The sequence below is a fragment of the Ascidia mentula genome, chromosome 9, assembly GCF_947561715.1.
Source record: "Ascidia mentula chromosome 9, kaAscMent1.1, whole genome shotgun sequence".
Taxonomy (NCBI): domain Eukaryota; kingdom Metazoa; phylum Chordata; class Ascidiacea; order Phlebobranchia; family Ascidiidae; genus Ascidia; species Ascidia mentula.
The window spans coordinates 8,913,323-8,936,174 of record NC_138574.1 but is presented as its reverse complement, the minus strand read 5'-3'; the positions used below and the strand labels follow the sequence as shown (position 1 = coordinate 8,936,174).

General features: G+C 36.1%; 3 protein-coding genes across 4 annotated transcripts; 1 reads left to right on the top strand and 2 right to left on the bottom strand.

Annotated features, from left to right (window-relative positions):
* Nucleotides 1–792: 792 nt before the first annotated feature.
* LOC145914519 (DBH-like monooxygenase protein 2 homolog) lies at nucleotides 793–7,692 on the top strand. Its single transcript, XM_083002339.1, has 15 exons — nucleotides 793–957; nucleotides 1,017–1,127; nucleotides 1,285–1,431; nucleotides 1,807–1,894; nucleotides 2,500–2,681; nucleotides 2,842–2,919; nucleotides 3,013–3,117; nucleotides 3,341–3,443; nucleotides 4,924–5,093; nucleotides 5,318–5,412; nucleotides 5,822–5,975; nucleotides 6,341–6,486; nucleotides 6,741–6,828; nucleotides 7,201–7,296; nucleotides 7,528–7,692. Exons 1-15 carry the CDS (start codon nucleotides 793–795, stop codon nucleotides 7,690–7,692), a joined length of 1,893 nt encoding a protein of 630 aa, XP_082858465.1.
* A 580-nt stretch (nucleotides 7,693–8,272) lies between these two features.
* Nucleotides 8,273–12,102, bottom strand: LOC145914517 (glucan endo-1,3-beta-glucosidase-like). The gene is made up of 9 exons (XM_083002338.1): nucleotides 12,049–12,102; nucleotides 11,639–11,807; nucleotides 11,115–11,243; nucleotides 10,485–10,689; nucleotides 10,162–10,237; nucleotides 9,826–9,968; nucleotides 9,425–9,602; nucleotides 8,701–8,912; nucleotides 8,273–8,488 (listed from the first exon to the last, which is right to left on the bottom strand). Exons 1-9 carry the CDS (start codon nucleotides 12,092–12,094, stop codon nucleotides 8,273–8,275), a joined length of 1,374 nt encoding a protein of 457 aa, XP_082858464.1. The 5' UTR covers nucleotides 12,095–12,102.
* A 1,021-nt stretch (nucleotides 12,103–13,123) lies between these two features.
* On the bottom strand, nucleotides 13,124–22,081 carry LOC145912928 (golgin subfamily A member 1-like). 2 transcript variants are annotated; one of them, XM_083000375.1, is made up of 21 exons: nucleotides 21,672–22,081; nucleotides 21,525–21,601; nucleotides 21,251–21,338; nucleotides 20,849–21,051; nucleotides 20,470–20,619; nucleotides 19,761–19,930; nucleotides 19,528–19,639; nucleotides 19,161–19,256; nucleotides 18,777–18,905; nucleotides 18,371–18,466; nucleotides 18,163–18,258; nucleotides 17,918–18,034; nucleotides 17,589–17,741; nucleotides 17,439–17,534; nucleotides 16,986–17,157; nucleotides 16,535–16,704; nucleotides 16,238–16,315; nucleotides 15,917–16,063; nucleotides 15,160–15,468; nucleotides 14,634–14,720; nucleotides 13,124–14,361 (listed from the first exon to the last, which is right to left on the bottom strand). In XM_083000375.1, the coding sequence occupies exons 1-21, from the start codon at nucleotides 21,802–21,804 to the stop codon at nucleotides 14,275–14,277; spliced, it is 2,766 nt and encodes a 921-aa protein (XP_082856501.1). In that variant the 5' UTR covers nucleotides 21,805–22,081; the 3' UTR covers nucleotides 13,124–14,274. The 2 variants fall into 2 exon arrangements, with proteins under 2 accessions (XP_082856501.1, XP_082856502.1); XM_083000376.1 differs by lacking the exon at nucleotides 19,161–19,256.
* Nucleotides 22,082–22,852: the final 771 nt, after the last annotated feature.

Below are 22,852 nucleotides of genomic sequence, written 5' to 3'. Positions count from 1 at the left end.
ATTGAGTTACGGCGACGTCATGCCCGTTATGATTTTAATCCAAGTTTTTCAACCATCATCGTTCCGTTGAACCTCGGTGTTTTTATTGATGAGCTTCCTGATATACTGTAGTTCTGCCCAGTAAGAAGATAAACACTGAACCTTTTTGACTATTGTCTTTGGGGCTCGTGTAGCCTCTTGCACCAGTTTGTGCGTGTTAATCAGTAAAAATTTATAACGTATACCTTAAACTATAGGTGGAAATAAAATCCCGTTTATATGAAAATATAAAATTTAAAATTATAACAAAAACGAAATGAGATTTCTTGAAGAAATGAGTAAATTTGTAACAACTGAGTTTTCTCAAATGTAAGTGTGATACGAAGAAAAGTGGATCAAATTAACCAAGGTACTCAAGCAGGTTTCAGAGCTGTCTGCTATGATCACTTTTTTTAAACTATGGATAGAAATACTAAATAGCTATTTGGGACACATCGTCTGTTGATTAACCGAACGCTGTGCTGTAAGAATTCTTTCACAGATTCCAGGATGCCCCGGCCAACTTCCGCCACTTGTGTTAATTTTGGAGGCTAGGGATGACGTGCCCTAGGGCACAGGGCTTGATAAGTAAGATAGGAAAGAATTTTTTACACCGTAGAAAAGTAGCACGTATTGCGGAGTTGATGTGATGTGATGTGGACTTGTTATCGATACAAAGTTTGTCAAAACCACTTTGGGTTATCTTTTTATTTAACGTGGTTAATGTTATTGAAAACCTAGGCTGCGGCACTTTTCGATTAAAGCTTTTGCAAAATGTTGACAAAAACATTTACGCTGACAATTTTACTGGCAATGTTGCAATTGTCAAACGGTCAATTTTTTTCGTGGACGCAACAATATCCGGATTCCACTAACTTGGATGCAGGAGGTCATGGCTACTTGGCTTGGGATTACGACGAATATTACATCACTATGGAGGTGAGTGGCGTAGAGTGCAAGTTTGAGCTCTTGCTTGACGGAATCACTGTATATTTCAGTTACAAGTGAAGTCAACTGGTTGGATTGGCGTTGGGCTTTCGAGTTATTACGGAATGAACGGCGCTGACATGTTTGTTGGTTGGGTGAAAGATGGAAAAGCAAAAATCACGGTATGTTGGCAACAAGTTCAAATTCCTTTGTAAGCAACGAAAAATACGTTGCAAGTTAACACGCTGTACATATCTGGGAGAATTTTATCGTAAGTAAACCTTCATAAACGCATTTATTTATTATGTTTAATTAAAAAGTTGAATGTTTTCATCAAAGGATCGGCACGGAGTGGGAAATGCATTTCCTCCGTTAGACGATAAACAAAATGTGGAACTCTTGGATGCAAAAGAAGAATCGGGTTGGACGTTACTCAAGTTCAGAAGAACCATCGAGACGTGCCTGGACGACGACCTTTCATTAATAGTACTTGAAAATATCAAGCAGAATTATTCCATATTCAGTAGAACTCGGTTAATTGGTTACAATTTGTCTGACAAATTTATCCGGATTATCTGAATTTTTGGATGTTTGTTTCCAACGTTGGGTAGTTAATAGGAATATCATACGCTCAACAATAGCGGCGGTCAGTCAATCGATGTTGTAACGAACCTATAGGTAATTGTCATGAATAAAATGGTTATAGAAACGTGAATACAAAGTTAACAAGGAAAATACGAATCACGAAATACGAAAATAGGCGAAGATCCGGATTAAATATCCGTATTATCCGAAGGTTTTGTTATAAAAGAGCTTACAAACAAACCGAATTCTACAGTAAATCCCAAATTTGCTGTTTAGAGAAACACTATGACGGTTATCTACGCTTGGGGAAGGTCTGACCCCATGGGCGATGACATAGTTCCTGCGGATAAGCACGTTTTTGACGGTAAGCTTTCATGTTATGTGTGGTAATGTAATAAGCCAGGGTTTAATTTTGTTCTAGTGGGTAAGACACAAGATATAGCTATTTTATTCCGTAATGCAAACGTTGTCAAATAATGCGTCGGCGTTTTAATGTTGTTGAGACGTCGCAAGACGAATTTTATTGTCATGACAAACTGCGTAACCTTTAGCTGCTGAACTGATAAAAAATAAATAATCGATTCAAGCACGCGATTTCGTCTCTACAAAACGATTAACGCTATAATTATCTTCCAAATAATTTTTCGGGTGCATCGTTATAACATTTTGTTAGGATTGAGGGTCACAGGTTCATGAAATTTGAAAACCGCTGCCGTAATGAAAAACGAAGAATTTTTGTTTTGTTTCGTAAATTTCTTATTTTATTATTTTTATTGCATGTTGCGCTGGTAACAAATCAAGGTAGCGTAACAATTTTGTTGTAGGGTTTTGAATACTTTTGTTCGCCAAGGTATTTTATCAGCGATTTAGTTGTTTTTTCTAAATGCCAAAGTGGTAAATAAGTCATCAAGACGTGGTTTCTGCAATGGAAATAAATACAAGATTTTGTTTATGATCTGAACGCCGCAGGTGCAAAGAGCATTGATCTACTCGGTCACTTGAGTAGAAATCGCACAGCTTACCCCGAGGGCGAACAACATGACACTTTTACCGTAACCAGTGGGGGTGTTACCCTTCCACAGCAAAGCACCTTCTACCTTTGCCGCCTAATTCCGTTTCCCGACGTCCCAGGAAAACGTCATATTGTATTGGTACGATAGTTTTTTTGGAAAGTTGTGTTGAATGCAATATCCTATTGACATAGTGTGTTGCAAATGATATAACCTGGTGATGCCAACACAACATACACTTACACATTTCCAGTTGTTAAGCTTTTGTGTACGCTTGTAATTGAAGTTGTTTTGTTTGTAGGTTGAGCCATGGATTCAACCGGGCAATGAAGAATACATTTACCACGTTATTTTAACGCTATGTACCGACCCCATTCCGGTAACAACCAATCAATTTATTTTTAATAAATGCCATTTGTGTTCAAGGGCATATAGGAGATGAGCCCAACAAAACGCACGTATATTTTGACAGTCTGGAGCTATGGTGAATCAAAGCGGGGAATGTTCGACTGCAGGGGCCCCAATCGACGCTGAAAAATGCATTGAGCCGCTCGCCGTTTGGGATCATGGTTACGAGGTGAATTGTTGATGTTGTATTTCACTGCGATAATCTATTGATCGAAAAATGCCGCAAAAGCCAATCACAATTTCACATTAATTTTGCAAATAAATTATTCACAATGCAATGCATATGCAAAAAAAAAACTATGTAAGAACCTATTTTAGTAAGTTGATGTAAAACTAGGCTTTAAAATCCTCAAAAATTTAAAGTTAAATTATTGCGAGTATAATGTTTACAGGAAAACCGGTTTCCAAGTAATACTGGCTTTCCATTCGGTGGCGCCGGGGATCCGAAATACATCCACTTGGAAATTCATTACGACAATCCTGACAAGTTGCCTAGTAAGTACAGGTCTTAAGTTTGTAGCACGATCCTCGGGGTTAGTGGAAGTGACGAAAACGTGCATGGCCAGAACTATACACAGATGTTGATATAATAGCGACATTTCTGGCAGCAAGTCTGCGTTGTGTCTGTGTGGTTTGCGCAAGTTCTATACCCTTTCGTTTAAGAATATTCAGAAGATTGTTCTATACGATGACATATTGTTTAGGGTCAAGCGAAAGTATAAAATGCATTTGCATTCGGTCAACATTTAGCACTGATGATAAACACAGCATGGTGTTTCAATCGTTTGCCCCCGTGTTTACCAAAATATTTAGGGGGAGACCGGGGTTACCTCGGACCAGGTATTTTACGTCACAGTTAGGTATTGTTAAGACACTTTTACAAAAGCTTTATGTCTCCATCAAACGTTAACAGGAACTTTGGAATTAAATCATGTCTGCTTAAAAAGTTATAATCGAAAAAGTCAATTTATCAGTGAAACCAAGTTTTTCAATATGTATGTGGAAGGTTATATATCTGTCACAGTTAATCAAAAAGCAGTAATTTTGGGTTGATTGCATAATCAAATATGTATTCTTGGATGGGCCAATGATGATTTTGTGTAACCTTTAAAAATACGGCCATAGTTTAAGAATTTCTATGTCGTCACGTGGTCGGGGATACTTCGGACATCATGGCAAAAAATCGCGAGAAGGCAACAATTTTTGAGTTTTATGAAAAATTATCGGTCATAGTAGAGAATAAACAGAGGCTGGTTGAAATGATTGAATTTTGGAAAAGTCCCAAAGATAAAAAATCGTTTGTTGACTCTAAAATCTATGATATCCGTGCTGCCGTAAAACGTACACGATTTACCCAAAGCATGAACGTGTGGAAGGGTCGAAACGATAAGTGGCCACGCCCCGATTCCTGAAAGCTTGAATGATATTTTATGCGCTAATACCCCAATGCTGATATTGCGCCAAGTTTGATTTCAGTTATTTGTTAAATAAACAAAAAAATGTCTGTTAAAACTTGCTGTCCGAGATATCCCCAGTCACGTCCGATGTTACCCCGGTACCGGGGTGACTTCGGACATTTGAGACCTGTTTAAAAAATGGGCTGAATAAACATTTTTATTGAGCTAAAACGAACGAAAAACCTTTTGTTTTTTGAATAATGCTTTACTACTTACAACAAAATAAAATTTAAGAATGAGGTTCATAATTTTCAAAAAATATGAGCAATTTTCCCAAAACCATCCGAGCTATCCCCGGTCTCCCCTATAGTTCAGACTTAAGAAATATACGCTTAAAGCACCTTCGTTTGTACTAGTTAGTAGAAACGATGCACATTTGTGTAAACGACAACAGTGGTACAATGCAAATAAAATGGTTCGAGTTTATTTTCAAAATTCGCAATATGCAAAAAAAAGCACTTTATGGTGAGTGACGTTATAATAATTTTAAAATTGTATATTTAATTATCGATCAATAGATATCGTGGACAATTCCGGTCTACGTATCACTTTTACCAGTCAATTACGACAGCACGATGCAGGCTCTTTCTCCACCGGACGTATTCTGAGCGGTCTTACGTCAGTTATACCCCCAGGAGCCCCTTCCTTTCCACTTGGCGGTGTTTGTAGCGAAGAATGTATAACAAACGTGAGAAACCTAAACAATATCTTGTTTCTTAGTCTCGCCATCCATCAGGCAATTTGAATTGTTTTTGATTTTTTCAGGAAAAAATGTTTTTTGATATGTTTGAAAAAATAGCCCGATAAGTGAAACATAATTAACAGAAGATTTTTGCATCCGATCTGTATTTTACCCACCGTGATTTTCCATGATCTTCACTGGAAGAGCTGTAATTCTATTTCTACTTTTAGTCTATGGACAATGCAGGAGTTGAGGAGATTCGAGTCATGGCCGTGATGTCACACACACATAACTTGGGCCGTGACATCACCATCAGACATTTTAGGTAATATTCCACTTTACTCAAACTACTGCTTGCATAGATATAATTGTAGTGAGGATTTGTTTTATCTGTTGTGCAAAAAAGCAGAATTTAGGCGTTACAATATGGATTGGAGCCATATACAAGTAATTTGAAATTCGCGTGAGTGAAAAGCAATAAAATTTTTAAAAAATAGCGTTGTTTCGACGTTGAATATACTGTAAATGAAAATGACTCATTAATCTAGGTATAATGTGTAAGGATATAGATTAAAATGATTGTTTACTACCCAGGAAATTAATTACACAGAGGCCTGTCACAAGTCATACAATTGCACAAATGGGTGAAAAGTAACGCAAATATTACTGGGGAACTCATAGTTTCAGTACTTTTAGCGCGAAGAAGTTTATTAACTCAGCAAATTGTTTTTCAGAGGGGGAGATGAGCTTCCTTATCTATCCAATGATGCCAAGGATGACTTCAACAGTCATCTCCATTACTTGCAAGCCGAAATAATTGTAAAAAGGGGAGACAGTCTGAAGGTTGAGTGCGAATATAACTCCGAGAATCGGAAAAACTTCACATACGTAAGTTGCAGATGTCAAATATTTGAACGCAGTTCTGTGGGAACATGGGACAAATTTAACGAATAATTTAATAAAGCGTGTTTCACTCGAAAAAGTAAAATACCTAATTTCAAGGTGATTGTCATGTAAACATTTCTGGTGGAAATAAAAATGTTACAAAAAAATTAAAATTCTCCAAAACCCACAGCAATGCTTGCAAATAGAAGTTCTTTCGAAAAGATCTGACAAAGAAGTTCGCAACTTTTTCATACCGAAAATCACAATGCGAAATATTTTACATATTTTCATGCAACCAGGCTGTGTGACTGAACCAATCTACTGTAGTCTAAGTAACCTTATGACAAGACTACAACTTTTACATACAGGGAGGTCTCTCCGTATTGGATGAAATGTGTTTTGTGTATGCCTTCTATTACCCTCGAATTCCCCTAGCTTCGTGTAAAAGCCAACCGACCATTGACAGCATGAGCAGCATTTTGTCTGGTTATGGAGTTGATCCAACGTTTCTCATGTAAGAATACAGATAATGAATTGTTATTAGCAGATGTAACTTATGTAAGGTTGGTTCCAACAAACCTAGAAATTTAACGGAAAAATAACAATTAACTTTGGTTACTCACTGAAAAGAGGCTCAAAAGTTGGTAACAAAAACATACATCATTGGGCTAGTAGATTTGGCGGGACTATACTGAATAAGCGTATAGCATCCAAAGCATTGCAACATGCTCTTTAAAACAAATGTAAAACCACTTGTTTTCTTTCAAGGCCGAAGCCCACGGCATTTAGACAGCAGTCGTGGAAAACGATACAAGATACTTCCGCTGCAAAAACCGTCGATCAAATACTAAATGAGGTACATGACATTTCGGAACAATTCTTTTCCAAAATTAAGGCGATCGACATAAAAAAGATGTAACAACATTGCGCTTGTTTAATAAAGTTGCGGATTCTATTCCCCTAAGAAGATTCGTCTTCTTAACTATTTTTACTAACCATATGATTGTCTTCATCGTATGCATCAAATACAAACTAGTATTGTGTATAACGCTAAATGTTCTAAGGGTTATTCATTTATGTTTAAATTGTTTAAAAACAAAAAGGTTATTGCCAAATTCTGGGCGACATCGGTACCATAACAACGATACTATGATAACTTTAATTTCAATCGTAGTTACCAAAGGACAGGAGGTGCCGGATATAAATTTGAACACAATTGTGTTTGTAGTACACTTGGAATGAAACAACTATCAACCTACTGAAGAAGCAGCTAAGTGAGAGTCGAGTCATGCACATCTGTACAACTCCCAGAGGTCGTGTAGCGGTAAGTACTTTAAACATACAAAAAAATGTACTTTGTCGCTTACATTTTATAATTAAACAAACAAACAAAATTCGAAATAGGTCTGTGAAATTTAAATAATTTGACTAGGTTAATTTTGTTTTTTCTTTTTAAAACAAAATGTAACATAAATGCACGATCATTTCTCCTAAAAAACGTTTAAATGCCTTTTTTAATGTTGTTCAATAAATTGCTCAAATCCAATGTTCACAGAGTTTCTTCGACGCGTTGGTGGTGAATAATTCATACGCTCCGCCGCCCAAGCAATGCAACGTTACCATTGAAGTGACCCCAGGTGGTGGTGGTGGGGCTTCGTTTCTATCTGCATCCTATTCTTTGCTTTTTGTCCATACATTTCTTGTGTGGCTGTTGCTTTAAACGCTCGTTAATTTGAAAATGTAGCAATGATTGATACAGGTTATTTGTGATTTGCATTTGCAGTTTCTTTTTGGATTTTAGTGCAGTTTTAAATGTCTTGGGTATTCTCACACTTGCAAACTTTTCTGGGAATGCTGAGTAAAGGTATTAGTTTGTTTTTTACTAATCATCTTCAAATATGAAATATTGCATAATCGTACTAATAGTTTCAAACAGCTACTGCCATTATGCCGCATGTTGTATTATGTTTAAACAAAATTTCGTTTTTAGAACTTTCAATATACTTTTTAAGCATTTCTTTTCAACAAAAACCTAACTAGCGTTGAGCTTTTGCTGGGGTATGTGTACTTGATACCTTAATGGTGTGTGAATGGTTTCTGACTGCGTTTTACCTCAGTTCCACCATTTCTCAGGGACAATAAAAATCACCCCCAAATTGCATGCACAGTTATTTCACTGCAGCTTTTACCTTACTGGTGTGTGAATGGTTTCTGACTGCGCTTTACCTCAGTTCCACCATTTCTCAGGGACAATAAAAATCACCCCCGAATTTGCATGCTCATTTATTTCACTGCAGCTTTTAAGGGTTGTACCCGTCGGTGCATTCTAGCGGTATCAAAGGGTCATCCAAGTAACAAATACCGCCGAAGTCGCAGGATGACGACTGTGGAATCTGATCGTAGTAGGCCTGGAAAACTGCACCGGCCGCCTGACGAAGTCTAGTGTCGTCACATTTGCTCGGGTCTGTGTTGCAGCATGACAGAACGTCACCACCAGCATTGCATTCGGCGGAAACCTATAAAATGTGAAATTATGAAATGTGCTATAGATTCGCCCTATACGAGCGGTATGGTCATTTTTGGGTTATGTGAATGTGAAAAAAGTGTTTAATGAATAAAATTATTTTGCTTGATAACAGGAATAACTTTATGCTGTACATACCGCCAGTTAAAAGCTATTGAGTTACGATTACAATATTATATTATACAATTGAAAGCAGTTGCTTACATCAGCATAGCTTTGGTCGTAACAAGTCCATTGCATTGAACCACAGATGTCCCAGGCATTTGCACTGTCTTTAATGAGGCACTGGCCGCTGGATTCGGAGTTCAAGGTACCGTCGTTAAGAACGTATTGTCGCTCAGCGGTGCCACTGAAGTCGCAGGATGTGCTGCTCTGTAACTGTGAGTCGTAGGCTTGGTACACAGCACTCGCCATAGCTAAAAAACAGGAAAGCCCATATCATTACAACTATCCACAATGCTTGTGCAAACAAAAGCAACAAAACTCAAGATTCTGGTTTGTTAAGGACCACATATGTGGAAGTCTTGCTTGGTTACATGGTAATATCGTTGTAAGTCACCAGAACTGCACTGATTTGTCGTGATTTGACTTATTATGTCGAGACAGTGCCCCTAAAATATACCATACCAAAGAGCACAAAAAATGTACTTTCGTGCATTTTTGCCAAATTCCTTAGTCGGGATTTTTGAAAACATTCCAACAAATGTCGCCAAGCTATCGTTTCAACAAACGTTGGAGAGAAATGCAATTTGTGTTACAGTAGTGACATGTTTTACCCTCAAACACAATGTTTCAAACTCATGTAGGTTTCGATTTGGAAATTCGTTTTCATGGAACGGTTTTGCGATTTTTTGTACCATGCTGCTCCCAGACAATTTATTTATTAACTGTGAACTGTAAAGGTTGTCAGTCTTTGCTCGTTTCTTACTTATTAGACTGGATGTATCGCAGGATGCGACGCCCCCTGAGCAACACGACATTAACGCAGAGGTACATTCGGCTGAGACGTCAGCATAGCTTTGTGAGGTACAGGCCCAATTGACGTTACCACACACAGCATTGGGGTCAGCGTCCGATATAACTGCGCACTCGTATGTGGAAATATCCTGAAAAAAGGTTGTTTTTTTATACGACAATTGCATTGGAGGTCGTGGACTTCCCCAATGGTGCATTTTGATGCGTTTTTGAGTATTCTTAATAACTTTCCCTTATATCATGCAGCGTACTGATTTAGTTTTAATAACTACAAAACGCTTGTAATTCAGAATATAGGCTGTTATTGTATAGTGTGTGGTGATTGGTACGAAGCTCGAACATGCTGCATTTCACCTCCAACGGATAAACGCGCACGTAATCCACCAGCATTTCGGCATCTGGATAATTCCACACAGTGTTCGGATCCGGACCATCAAGGTAATCTCCTCCGATTGCCACGTTCAGGATTAGGTAGAAGTATTGGTCAAATGGTTGCCCTAATGTAAATTGTAAAAAAGTAAGTTATGGGTAAGACTCGATTAATTACACCTCTGTCATGAACTTGTATTCGCATATCAGCAATCATCTTGCAACGTAAATATTTCTTGTGAAAAAATCATTCTTTAAGAAATTTTGGAACACGATCTCGCCAAAGTAGATGACACTGTTGATAATTGTGTTTAGTCTCACCCTTTTCTGAGTACATCCAGCTGATCACTCTGTCCAAGCTTTGTCTGAAGTAGGCTTTGCCGTCGAGACGATAAACCTAAAGTTGAATAAAAAAGTCTAAAAAAATTACATGCGTAACACTTTATTCGCTTCTGAAAGTAAAGTATTATACAATGTAATATATACTTTTAGTATTGGGGTTTGGGTCTAATGCCATAGCTGCCAACCCTAACCTGCCATTCACAGTCCTTTCAGTAACACGCAAAGCACTTGCTTAGTGATTCGTGTTATACGTTGAAAGATAGATAGTTTTCATGCCAAGGCTTATTCACAAAAAGATATACCAGCTCGGTGGGAGTCCAATCAAGAGTGTACACGTGGTATTGGTCAATAGAGCATTTCGTATCCAAATCACCGCTCGATTCCCAATAATGGTTATCGCAGCAGATTCCATAGTGGATGGTGCTCGCAATATCCTGTATGTTTTGGCCTCGGGCCTCAATGATGTCAATTTCTCCACTTTCAGGCCATCCACCATATACACTGTCCCTGTATCCAAATAACTTAAATAGCAGTTTCCATAACGTACACACGAATGATTGCCAGGTTCTAATTTTTAACCTCTTACTTTGCGTATTTTTTTTAATCTACCAGCCCGAAAAAACGCTTTTTTTGTCATCAGAATAACTGCCAAACCTATTTCTATTTTAGTATTATACACAATTAAGCATGTATTGTTCTACTTTTGGCTTACCTTAACCAATATGCGTCGTATTACATTTCGCAAAGCTTTGATTTTGTTGAATTCAGTTTTTGTTTGAATGAAATAAATAACCCTTTAAACAGTTTACTTTCTAACCAGTTCACGTCAAATAAATAAATAAATAAATAAATGACGTCAAAATGGCTTATTCTTACATTTTAAAACAAAAAGGTTGACAAAAGTAATATAACAATGAAATCTTTCACCCAACCTTGGCATCATCCAAATCGCAGGCCAAAGTCCGTATCCGTTAGGAAGTTTGGCTCTCACGTCAACACGTCCGTATTTCCAAGCAAAGTCACTGTGCATTCTGCCTGATGTATATTGTCGGCCACCATAGCTGTAAACGAACCATTGCGCTTTTCTTAACTTGAATATGTGCATAAAAATATGTAATTTTAAATGTTACTAGAACAACTTTGTGTCCACGCTTCTGATTCTATTTGAATGGGAACTCAAGATGCTTTATTAAAAAGCGAAATATGTTTTTTATAAAATCAGAAGCGTGGACACAAAGTTGTTCTAGTAACATTTAAAATTGAATTGATGGTTAACTTGTGTCACGTGAAAGAAGTGTTGCTGGTTAGGTTGTATGAAGTAAAAAGTAAAAACAATTTATTTCATGAAGTAAAAACAATTTATTGCTAAAAATATGTAGATAGAAAAACAATGCATTTCAAAATGTGGCACCTGGGGGTAACAATGTCTGTTTTTGCGTTTTCTACGTTAACTTACTTCTCTTTCAGTGGAGTAATGACGAGATTTCCATTCTGTACATCGATGTTTTCAGGTCGGTTAGTATAATATTGATATTCATTGTTATGTGGGTTTGAAACCACTTCAACGACCCAGTTATCATTCAGGGTTTCACGAGAGTCAAACTCTTCCTGAAAGAGAATGTCACCTGCAAAATGTACAGCATGTTATTTCAATATTTTTTACTACTTTTTGGCCAAACATTTAACCATTTACCACATTTTAAATCGTAGCCTATGTAACGCGATGGTTAAGTTACAAGGTGGAAATAAATCAGAGTAGACAGACTTGCAATACTGTAGTAAGGTAAAGATTAAAAGTTGCACAGAAAAACACCAACTGAATTAATATTTGCAATTCACCAAACGTCCAGTTAATAGCTGTAATACCTGAACTTCCAGCCAGGAGAAAAGCGAAGAAAAACGCCAAAATCATCTTCGATATTGTTGGTATTTTTCAGAAATAAATAGCCTACTGCCTTTGATAGACCCAAGTAACTAATATATACTTTTACGAACAGTTGTGGGAAAATGTGCACACGGTCGTGTTTAAATTGGAGCATCGAGGAGATGAAAGTTCGATGTTTGTGTACAATGTAATCATGGCGTTTTTATGAATTAAACACAACAAATATGAACACTGTGAAGCAAAACAATATAGAAATTGTTTTTCTTGCCATCTGCCAAGACAAAAAAGGGCTATTCTTCTTTGCGTTGTAGGATTATGCAAACCGTACGGTTTGACAAGGCACGTAGCTATAGGCGTTGCTCACAACTCTGCAAAAACTTATCTTCAAACAAGCAGGTGGGTAAGTTTATCAGCTGTGTATGTTTGCTTTTTAGCTGGTGTTTAATCGAGGGAAGTAATAATAGAAATGGCGGTTTTAGATTATCAAACTGACTGTGTGGGAAGTGTGAGACTATCAGCATGTGTTGTGGTTGAAGGTTCGGGCGGGTCCAACGACTGCAGTGAAGATACTTTGCAAAAACTAGATCAAAAGGCACGCCTGCACTTGCCATTTTAAAATAATTACGAATTTGTTTGAAAGTATTAAGTTTGAATTACTTTATGCGTACTTTATTACATTAACCATATTCTACCAGGACAGGTCCACGTTAAAAATGATAGACTGCAACCTGAAATGCAACACAAGTGAAAAAAGGCATGCTGACGTTGAGAGTTTCGAATTATTTTAAGTTGACACACGACCGCATTATACAACATAACAGTAGCATTTGAATAGGCCTGGCGTGAGGAACTTGCGATAAAGGAATTTGCACAGTTACATCACGGAACAACATAGGTATAGAACTGCTTGTAGGTCCAACATAGCAGAAGTGAAAACATGTTTAGTTTTGTAAGTCTTGGTAATATTCCAAGCTCAGTTTCCCTGTCTTTCGGATTCCGTTATCCTTCGCAAGAAAGGGAGAAATCACACAACTGTTAAGTGTTTATTGCACGGACTTAACAATAAGCGCAGCTACAAACAAAAAGGGTCAAATTTACTACAATGCACCAAAAAGAAGAATAAATATTAACATAAGTCACTGGACAAAACAAAAACGCAATATAGTTTTTAAAAACTCGAAGAATCACAAATACATGGGAAACTACAAAACTGTCTTTTCCAGGTTAACTCAAAAATTTGAACCTTTGTACCAATTGTACCTCTCGTGTTCTACCCAGCAAAGTACGTACAATTATGTTTCAACACAACGTCAAAACTGCAGCTTTTAAGCTAGGGGAAATGTAAGGCCCAGGGAAGAAGCACCAAGATGTCCAGAACGGCAGTAGACAAAATTGCATTTGACATGCGAATATTTTCGGTTAGTTTTAGTTTTAATTGCTCGAATATTCATTAAACCTCTTATATTCTCGTCCATATAAACTACAAAGATGTTCATAGTATTCTTGCAAAGTAATCTAATACAAGTTAATCTGTCGCGTCCACCCTTTTCGAAACCTGCCGTATGGAACTAATGGTTAAAAGCACAAGCAACATCACTTGGGTTTAACTTACAATATGGAAAAATAATTTGCAACGACAGTTTTTTAGTCCACGTCAAAAATAAGACGTTGGTTTAGAGTTTAGATTAAGAACGAACAGATAAGTTTCAGCTAAATAAAAACACATAAATTTTTGTGAAGAGACAGAGTTAACACTGACAAACATTTTATAGCAGAGTTCGAATTTTAATATTTTTTAAACTTGAAAACCAAACTTGTTTAAAAAGCAACTGCATGGCTTTTCTGGGACAATTATTTTTTTGAAATGTTGACGTTTTTGATCACTACCGACTCATTTTTGCTTCTTTTAGGTTAGTGAAATTTCCAGACCTTAAATGATTAGAACCCCTTGATAGTTCATAGATATTCCAGTAAATCATGACTGACGTATGAATAAATTACAGTTAAAACAAACAAACAAACAAACAAACAAACCACTCTAAGTTCTGGCAAAAAACTAAGAATAATGAAATGAGTATAAGACATTTCTTCAGTTTAAAATTGTGCAAATAGAAAAATGTCCGTCGTTTTTCGCGCACATTACCACCACTTGGGATGTTTCTTATGTATCAATTGCGTCACAACCGGAAGTGATGACGTCGACACTGTCATCGTTTGTGACGTGATGACGATTTACCCTTAAACGAGGGTTTGATGACGTTTTTGGTGCTCGGGCGACTTCCGAACCAAGATGTCTAACAAGCATAAATTTGTATTAGACTAAAAATGAAAGTTTTTGTATTAAATTTAGCTGAAACCGATGGTTAATCTAAAAAGGTTAAATTGTAAGTTATTCTTTAAATTTGGTAAAACTAGTCTATTATAGATTTTTGTGTGGAAGCTTAACTAAAAATCGAATAAAAATTGAGGTACTGTTGTTAAATTATTTTCGCGGAAAAAACTTTCGATTTTGTTTTTTAAAGGCGTTTGACAAGAAGATATGAGCGGGTAACACCCATCGACTTACCCGGTATTCCAAAACCTCGCGCACGAGTTTTTCTTCGTCTTTGGTAAATTTGAGGATCATGGAAATCGCTTTAACTAACTGCTGCGCCTGAATAAAATGTACCACAAGGTTAACAATTGGTTTGTGCTGAAATTTAACAAGATTATTAAAACAAATTGTTAAAAAAAACGACTCAAAACACTTGAAGAGCTTTTCAAACTTCTGTTATTTTAAGGAATTCAAAATAATATAATCTAGTATTAATGACTGATCCAGCTAGTCTGCAATGTCTAGGCTGCGAAGCCTGTAAACGTAACGATCTCGATACGATAGCTGAGACCGCCAAGTTATGGAACTGCGCAGTCGGGCGATCCTGCCAAACACGCCATTGCATGAAACACTACTGCGTTATCCAGTATAATGATCACTTCTGTCACGACAATTAAGGTATGTTAGCTGGCCAAATGAGCAATGATAAAAATGAGGACGGTTTTTTCAACAATCAAACATAGCATCTGGAGACAGCCATAAACGCATTCCTGCTAACCTCCGACTGACCACAAGAGAGAAACCGCAACACCACGTGTTTCAAATACTTCACAACCACATCTCGTTGTCCCTCGTTCAAAGACGGGTCGTCCAACGCCATGTCGCCAGCTAAAAGCGAGGGTATCGGATCAATGACCGCTTCTGACTTCACGCCGTTCTCGTGCGCCACTGCGTGGTTGTTTGATCCGGAGCTTGGAGCCGCTGGAGGGCCTTTGGTGGTCGTGCGGGACGAGGAACGACGTCGACCGGTGCGGGTTGTGTCGTTTGAACGAGATCGGTCAGCGCTGGTTGCAGCTCCTTGCTTGTTCTGTGACGGAGAAGTGGATTTCAATAAAAAATGAAAATATATATATTTATTTATTTCGTAATGGTTTCATAAAAAGTATATTCAAAATTGATTTTTCTACATGGCTTGCATAACTGTTCATATAATTCTGCATCTCAAACGCTGACAATTCCTGCAAATAATCCTAGGACGTTTGTTTGACGTGGCTCTATGTAAATAAGCGATACCGATGATGCCTGTAAATACAGGCGAAATGTATCCTTCAATCCTGAGCTACATCAAACAAACGACCTGGGATTACTTGCAGGAATTGTTATAAAATCTGTTACTGGGTCTTTGGTGGCCATAAAAAGAACAGGGGATTTATAGAAAACAAAGCTGAGTTTAAAACTGGTCAGCCCAATACGTTGGGTCATTCTCGGTCAATAAAATAGAACGTACATCAAACTTTTAGTTGTTTTTAACTTACCAGTTCCTTTTGAAGTGCCTTCTTAAGGTCGACCAACCTCTGCTGGTTCAACTTTAAACTTCGGTCTTTTTCCAACACACGATCTTCGAGACGAGCTTTTTCAACTCTCAACATCTTCACTTCCTCGCCCTCTTCAGATTGGTTATTCTAACAACACAAGTAAGACATGCATTTTGTTTGTTACATAAAATAGAAGCAATGAAATTCTAGTTGATGGTGGAACACACAAAATAAACTCACACAATGCAAACAAATGTGAAAAACGTAACAGTATCAAAAACAAATAAAAAAAACTTTTTGTTGTTTGTGAGTTAAACTTACCTTCAACCCAGCAATTTCCTCCTTGCAATGCATCAGTTCCGTTGTGCGGGAATCCAGAACTTTTTCAAGGTCATTAACCTTGGAAATACATTTAATTTACACATGCTTTAACAAAACTATAGAAAAACAGGTACTAATAATCAAGTTTAAGTGCTGATCGAACAATGTGCCAGTACAGATTTCAGGTATTGCTTGGGAGTTATATGGTAAATTTTATGTTTTATGTACAGGAAAGCCAAGTACACAAAACACTACCCGAAGAATGTTATCAGCTGATGGTTATTGGATATTTCTTACTTTCTCCGTAAGGTTTTGAAGTGTTTCTTCTTTTTGCTGAGATGAACCTTGAGACTGAAGCAATCCCTCATCTTTCCTTTTCAGTTCTTCTTCAGATTTGTGCAAACTACTTGTGATGTCAACGAGTTGTTGCTTCGTGGTTGATAACTCATTTTGGCATGATTCAATCTCTGTTGCAGAAAAGGTATTTATGCATGAAACAGGATTATGACAAAAAAAATTTTACAGAAAAATATTTGTCTCATGGCAGATAGTCACAAAACTGGAGTGAGTTGTGACTTAGTGACTAATTGTGATGTTTACCATAAAAAGCATCTATAATTGAGTGCTGGTAATTTTGTGACTTAATATACAAACAAATAGTAAAGAAAGCATTCTATTTAAACAGGGATCTATTAGGTTTTGGAATCTATATGAACATTACAAATATTGAAGGGTTATCATTTTTTACCAGAGGAAAGTTCTTCAACTTGTTTTAATGATTCCTCTAACTGAATGAAATTCTTTTGATAATCTTCTTCCACTTTGTTTAATCTCTTTTTTGTTTCTTCTCTGCCTGTTCTCACCGACTCCAGAGAAATTGCAATTTCACTGTTGATCCTCTCTCTATTGGCAATTTCCAGCTAAATTACAAAAAAAACTTTGGTGAGCATATGTAGGAAAATTAAATAAATATAAATCTATTGGTAATTTTAAGCTAAACTTAATTGCAAAAGATATTTGACATCTTTTAGTTTGAAACTGATTTTATTTAAAGGACAAAAAATTTATTAAAATAGTTGCTAAAGAAAAGCAGAAAATGTTCCCTTTTTCTGAACAAATTATTCCAAATAAAATACCCTAGGAATTTTACTCCACCCTATAGACTAAAAAACCGGACTGAAAATTGCAACTGGGAGCTTACATTTTTCTTTTCGAGGGCTTCTTGTATGGAATTAATCTCTTGTTGCAAACAGGTTATTTCTTCAGTTTTGGAAGAAAGCTCTTGGAAATGATTCTCCTGAAGTTTTACATGAATGTAAAACTATTGATGACAGAATTATTTACTCCTTACCTTAAGTTGAGTGATTTCTTGAGCGCTTTGTTGTAACTCTTTGTCAAATTTTTCAATATCGAGCAAATGTGATTTCCTCTTCTCGCAAAGTTCTTCTTCTAAATGTGATTGACGTTTTTGTGATCTACCTTCTCCCAAATCATGAACCGTTTGCTAAAAAAGTACCAACCAATGTCAAAACCACATAAAGACACATGACTAAAAAAATTATAAAAATCCAATGCATTAATGCATCAATATTTAGAGCAAACAACACATATTTAAACTTGCATTGACATGTTAATAAACAAAGATCATTTTACACCAAGGTGATAATTGAATTTTAGAACCTGCTCGATGATTTTGGCTTCAAGTTCAGCAACTTGTTGCAGGTAAGTCTCATTGTGGCTGCTCAAATCCTCATTAACTTCTTTTAGGTTTGCAACTTCCATTTCCAATGACTTGATCTGAAATTTTAAAACATAATTTTTAATGTATGATTACCAATACTAATAGCAAACTTATACACATACAAAATACAGACATATTCAAATTTTTGCGAACATCTTTAAACAGTGCAGAAATTTTGATCTACCTTTTCTTGGGATTGTTCTCTTAAACCATCAAGCTCAGTAGATTTTTCAGTAATTTCTTGGCAGTCTTCAGCAATTTTAGCATTTAGATGGGAAACCTATATACAAAACTTGACATTTTTAAAAATATGTAAAATAAAAATACGTAAAAATTTTGAAATAAAACATGTGAATACATAAAAGTTTGTTGATAATATAAAAAACCATCACCTGATTTTCAAGTTGGTTTATTTTGTCTGACCAAGTTGACTTGATATTTACCAGCTGTTGGTGAGATTCTTCCAACTTCATCTCCAGCGCACTTCTCTGAAAATGATTCAAAATTATAGAATAATGGATAAATCATTTGTATGACCTGCTAACTGATCAGTGATCAGTGCAAAATTATGGCATTACATTTGAAATTGACAGAGAAACATAAAATATAATAAGTAGCATTTGATTCTAGTTAGTAGCAACCTTGAAATATTTTAAAGACAAATTTTGGACTTGGGTCAAATAAGTTTGAAAACTACTGAACCGAGAAAAACAACATGACTGACAAATTACGAGCAATCAATCAATCTTTATCGAAATATTAGACAATCAGATTTGATTTCTTTATTTGATATTATACCTCCACTAGGAATGCTTGCATTTGTTCATCTTGTGGAAGTTTGTGGTTGTTCGTTCGTTGCTCCATAAGTTTTAGTTTGTCATTCAAGTGATTGATCTGACTTTGCTTTTCCTCAGCTTCCGATTTTGACTGACAAAAAATGGCATGAAATATTACAAGCAACTTTAACAGTTATTTGATTATTGCACCATTACAGAAAAAATATATTCAAATTAAACAGACTAATATACAAATTTTTCATATGTTTTCAAACAGTTAAAAATGCACATGTTTCAGTGCTCTTTGTTGGTTTATCAGTTAGTTTCACCTACAAATTATCTAAAAACCATTTCAAAGAAGTGAAAACTATGTTTCAAATACCCATAAAGCATGCAGCTAACAAACCTTTGTAATAACAGCTTCGCAGCTGTGTTTTAGTGAGTCATATTTCTCGCTAAGACTACTGTGTCTGCTTTCTACAGTAGAAAGGCTGCTACGAGTCTACGAAGAAAAGTTGCTGCAACTTAAGTTGAAATAAAATCGTAAAGAAACGTTCAAAAAGTTGTTAACTCATTAAATGAGCATGAATGTTATTGCTAGGTTAATATTATAATGTTAAATGTTTCGAAAGTGCAATGCTGTGCATGAATTTGAAAATGGAAAAAACTAACTCCATGGCTTTATTCTTTTTACAGCCAAAGCGGAAAAAAACGAATTTGGCTTGATGAAGGTTAATGCTAAAAGGATTTTGTTACATTTTATTAACATTTACCTTTTGCAAGTCCAGAGCTAGACATGAAAGTTTGTCTTTGAAATTGGAATTGTCCGATGAAAGCTTTTTTATGAGAATTTCATTTTCCTCTTTCGTGTCCCGCAACTTGTTTCTATCCAAATATGTCAAGAGTTAATGGATTATGAAAATTGAAAAAATAATATTTCTTCATAAAGCTGTGACATGTTTAAGACACACACAAAACCTTTATTGTCTCAACTTGTGACACAAACCTTTCTTCCTCAACTTGAATTAAACAGGATTCTTTGTCCTTTAAAGTCTCAGCTTTATGTCGCAAATCTGACTCAAGTTCATCATTCTTCTCTCTTGTTTGAATCAAGTCGGCCATGTGCTCATCAAGACCAATTTGCAGGCGTTTGGACTCTTTTTCACTGTTCATTAACTGTGCAAAACATACATTTAAAATAATCAGATTTTGTAAGTTTTGACAAAAATTTATTACATGGTAAAAGGAAAGTTCAAATGTCAAACAAAAAAATGTGGAGTTTGATTTTCTGACTTTGGACACATTATAGTAAACCAGTTTAAAGGCATTTGAAAGCAAATATAAAATTGCCTGCATACCGATTTTGACACAATATAATGATTGATAAACACATGTGTCAAAGGGCAACAGTTAAAAGTATCCTGGCCTGGGCAAACCATCTATTTAGTACTGAGGAGGCAATCCAAAATAGATGAGTATTTGAACAACTGAGCAAACAATATTCTAGGGAGAATGTCATCTATTCAGCAATATTAAACAACTACCCAATCTCTTGCTAATGCAAAATAGACAACATAAAATTTATATTATAAACCAAATTCACCTTTTTTAATCAACCATTTAATAAAAGATATATACATAAAATTCCTTTTTTTGCATGCCCTGCATCATCATTTTTTTGCAAATTTTTATTTTACGCATGTTATGTATCATACCATATGCTTCAGTTTAGCCATTTCTTGCATTTGCAAATCATAAAGCTCTTCTGAGTTGTCTCGCTTCTCATAAAATTCATTCTTCTTTTTGTCAAATTCATTCTTTTGCTTCTCCCAGTCTTGTAATGCTGATATGAGTCGCTCATTTTCCTGTTTTCACAAAAACAAACAAGACTTAACCACTTTCTTATCAAAAAATGTCATAACACCATAGGCAACAAGTGTAACAACCATGTCTAGAAATTTGTAATTTTAAACTATGCTTATCAAACATTGACTCTCTCATATAATAACATTAACAATGAACATATGTCAAAATAACACTGAATCTGAGTTTCATGTTCACAGAATGGCAATGGGTAAATGTGAACATACAAACCTCTTCTAAAGTCACAGTATTATTTGTCAGTTCGGTTTCAGACTGCTCCAGTCTGCTGATGGTAGATTCATAACGATCTTTGTCCTTAGCGTATGTGTCGTTTAATTCATTTAGTTTGCGTAACGCATTGTCTTGCTGTTTCTCCAAAGCAGTGGTCAGCTTTTCACATTGTTTTGTCCGTTCTTTTAATGACTGGCCATACTCTGAATATATAGGGTGCAAAAATCAATACTGTTCTTGCAGAACTGCACAAGTGGCAGTATTAAAAAAGGCTAGAATGTTTACAATAACTGCATACATGTATTGGTTTGCATACAAAGGCACAATTTCTCATGTAGTCATATTATTTATTTCTCAGGCAAATTCTACAACAACTACGAGTTTGGCAGGTTCTTGACTCACCAGCCAACTTGACTTCCATTCGCTTGACCTGCGTGGTGCGGTTCATCAGCATTGTGTACAAGTCTTCCTTGCTGGAAGATTCTGTAGGCTATTGCCACAATAAAATGTTACATATTTCAACAAGTTTAACATAAGTTTATTTAACATTGAAAGCCTCTATTAGTTGTTTTACAAAAAGAAATATGTTACATATTTTAAGAAGGTCAACATGCTTTCAATGTAAATATGTAACATACATTGAAAGCATCAGAGACATGCTCATCACTTAACCCACCATCTCATTTTCTGATCCATTTAAAGAGCTTAGACTGTCCGACCTAAATAGATTGGAAGCAACTCGACCTCTAGCACCTAGAAAAGTATCAGCATTTAAACAAAAACAGAAGTAGTTCACGTAACTACTCAAATTTTATATACGTGCCTGAAACAGATGTGTTACTTGACCTTCTACCATCATCATGCCTTCGTGATGTGTTTTGAGAAGCTGTTGACCCTTCCTTCGCAGGAGAAACTCCATCTTCAGTTTCAATTCTTTGGCGAAGCCTTTTAAACATCACTCATACATAGAGATTTTACAATAAAAACCAAAAGCAAAATCTAAATAAGAAAATGGCACTTTAAAAGTGTGTTAAATGGATGTTAAAGAAAGGTATTGTCACAGCATTTAGTTGCAATGAATTACAGAATTCCTTTCTCAACATAAACACAAGTATTTGATTCAAAAACATCGACTCCTTATGTTGTTTTTTTACTAAAATTGATTGAAGCCTTGGAATATAGTTTTTAGAAGCTAAAAAGCAACTTTTCCATATGTGTATTCACACAAATAATCATTTGTTCCAGTAACTGGGATTAAACCAACCAGCAGGGCGATTTCGGCTTTCAATTCCAACCACGTTCCTTTTGTCACTTTCACCAAGCCACAAATGTTTTTGAATGTCATCTTTATATTGTATCACAGTCTCAGAAGACAACTGAACATTTTTCTCTAGTAGAACACTGCGAACGGCCTCTGTTTCGAATCTTGTTTGGTCATAACAAGTGGAACAGAGGTGGTACTTCTTGTGGAGTGACCCACAGGCATCACAAGGCACGAGCATATGCATTGACCTCAGATACTTGTGATAAACACCAATATGTCCCCGTCTTCTTCGCAGAATTTCACGCGATCGCTTCTTCTTTTGTGTTCCCATAAGTGACAACGTCGTACAAATGCCTCGTACATGCCCAGCAACACAGAGTGGGCCAACTGTGAGCACCTTTGGCACGAAGCTTAAAGAAAGCATTTATATAGCCTTTGCTTTCTAAATATAGGATGTAAAACAATACAATTGCGTTCGTGCCATACATGCAGACAAACCACAATATCGACAAACATTACACTACATATTCTTAGTCATAATGTAGTTAATCTTAATTAAATCTGTTTAATAATTCTTTGCAGTCAGTTCTTTAGCTTCTGCATCAACAACAATGTTTTGTTGTTGCATAAATTGTTTTCGCAACTTATCTCGGTCGTGTGTCTTCATATGTCGCTTGTCGCGGATCATGTGTCAAGTGTCGCGTTAGCGTATATACATTTTAGCTGCAGAGTAATTTTTA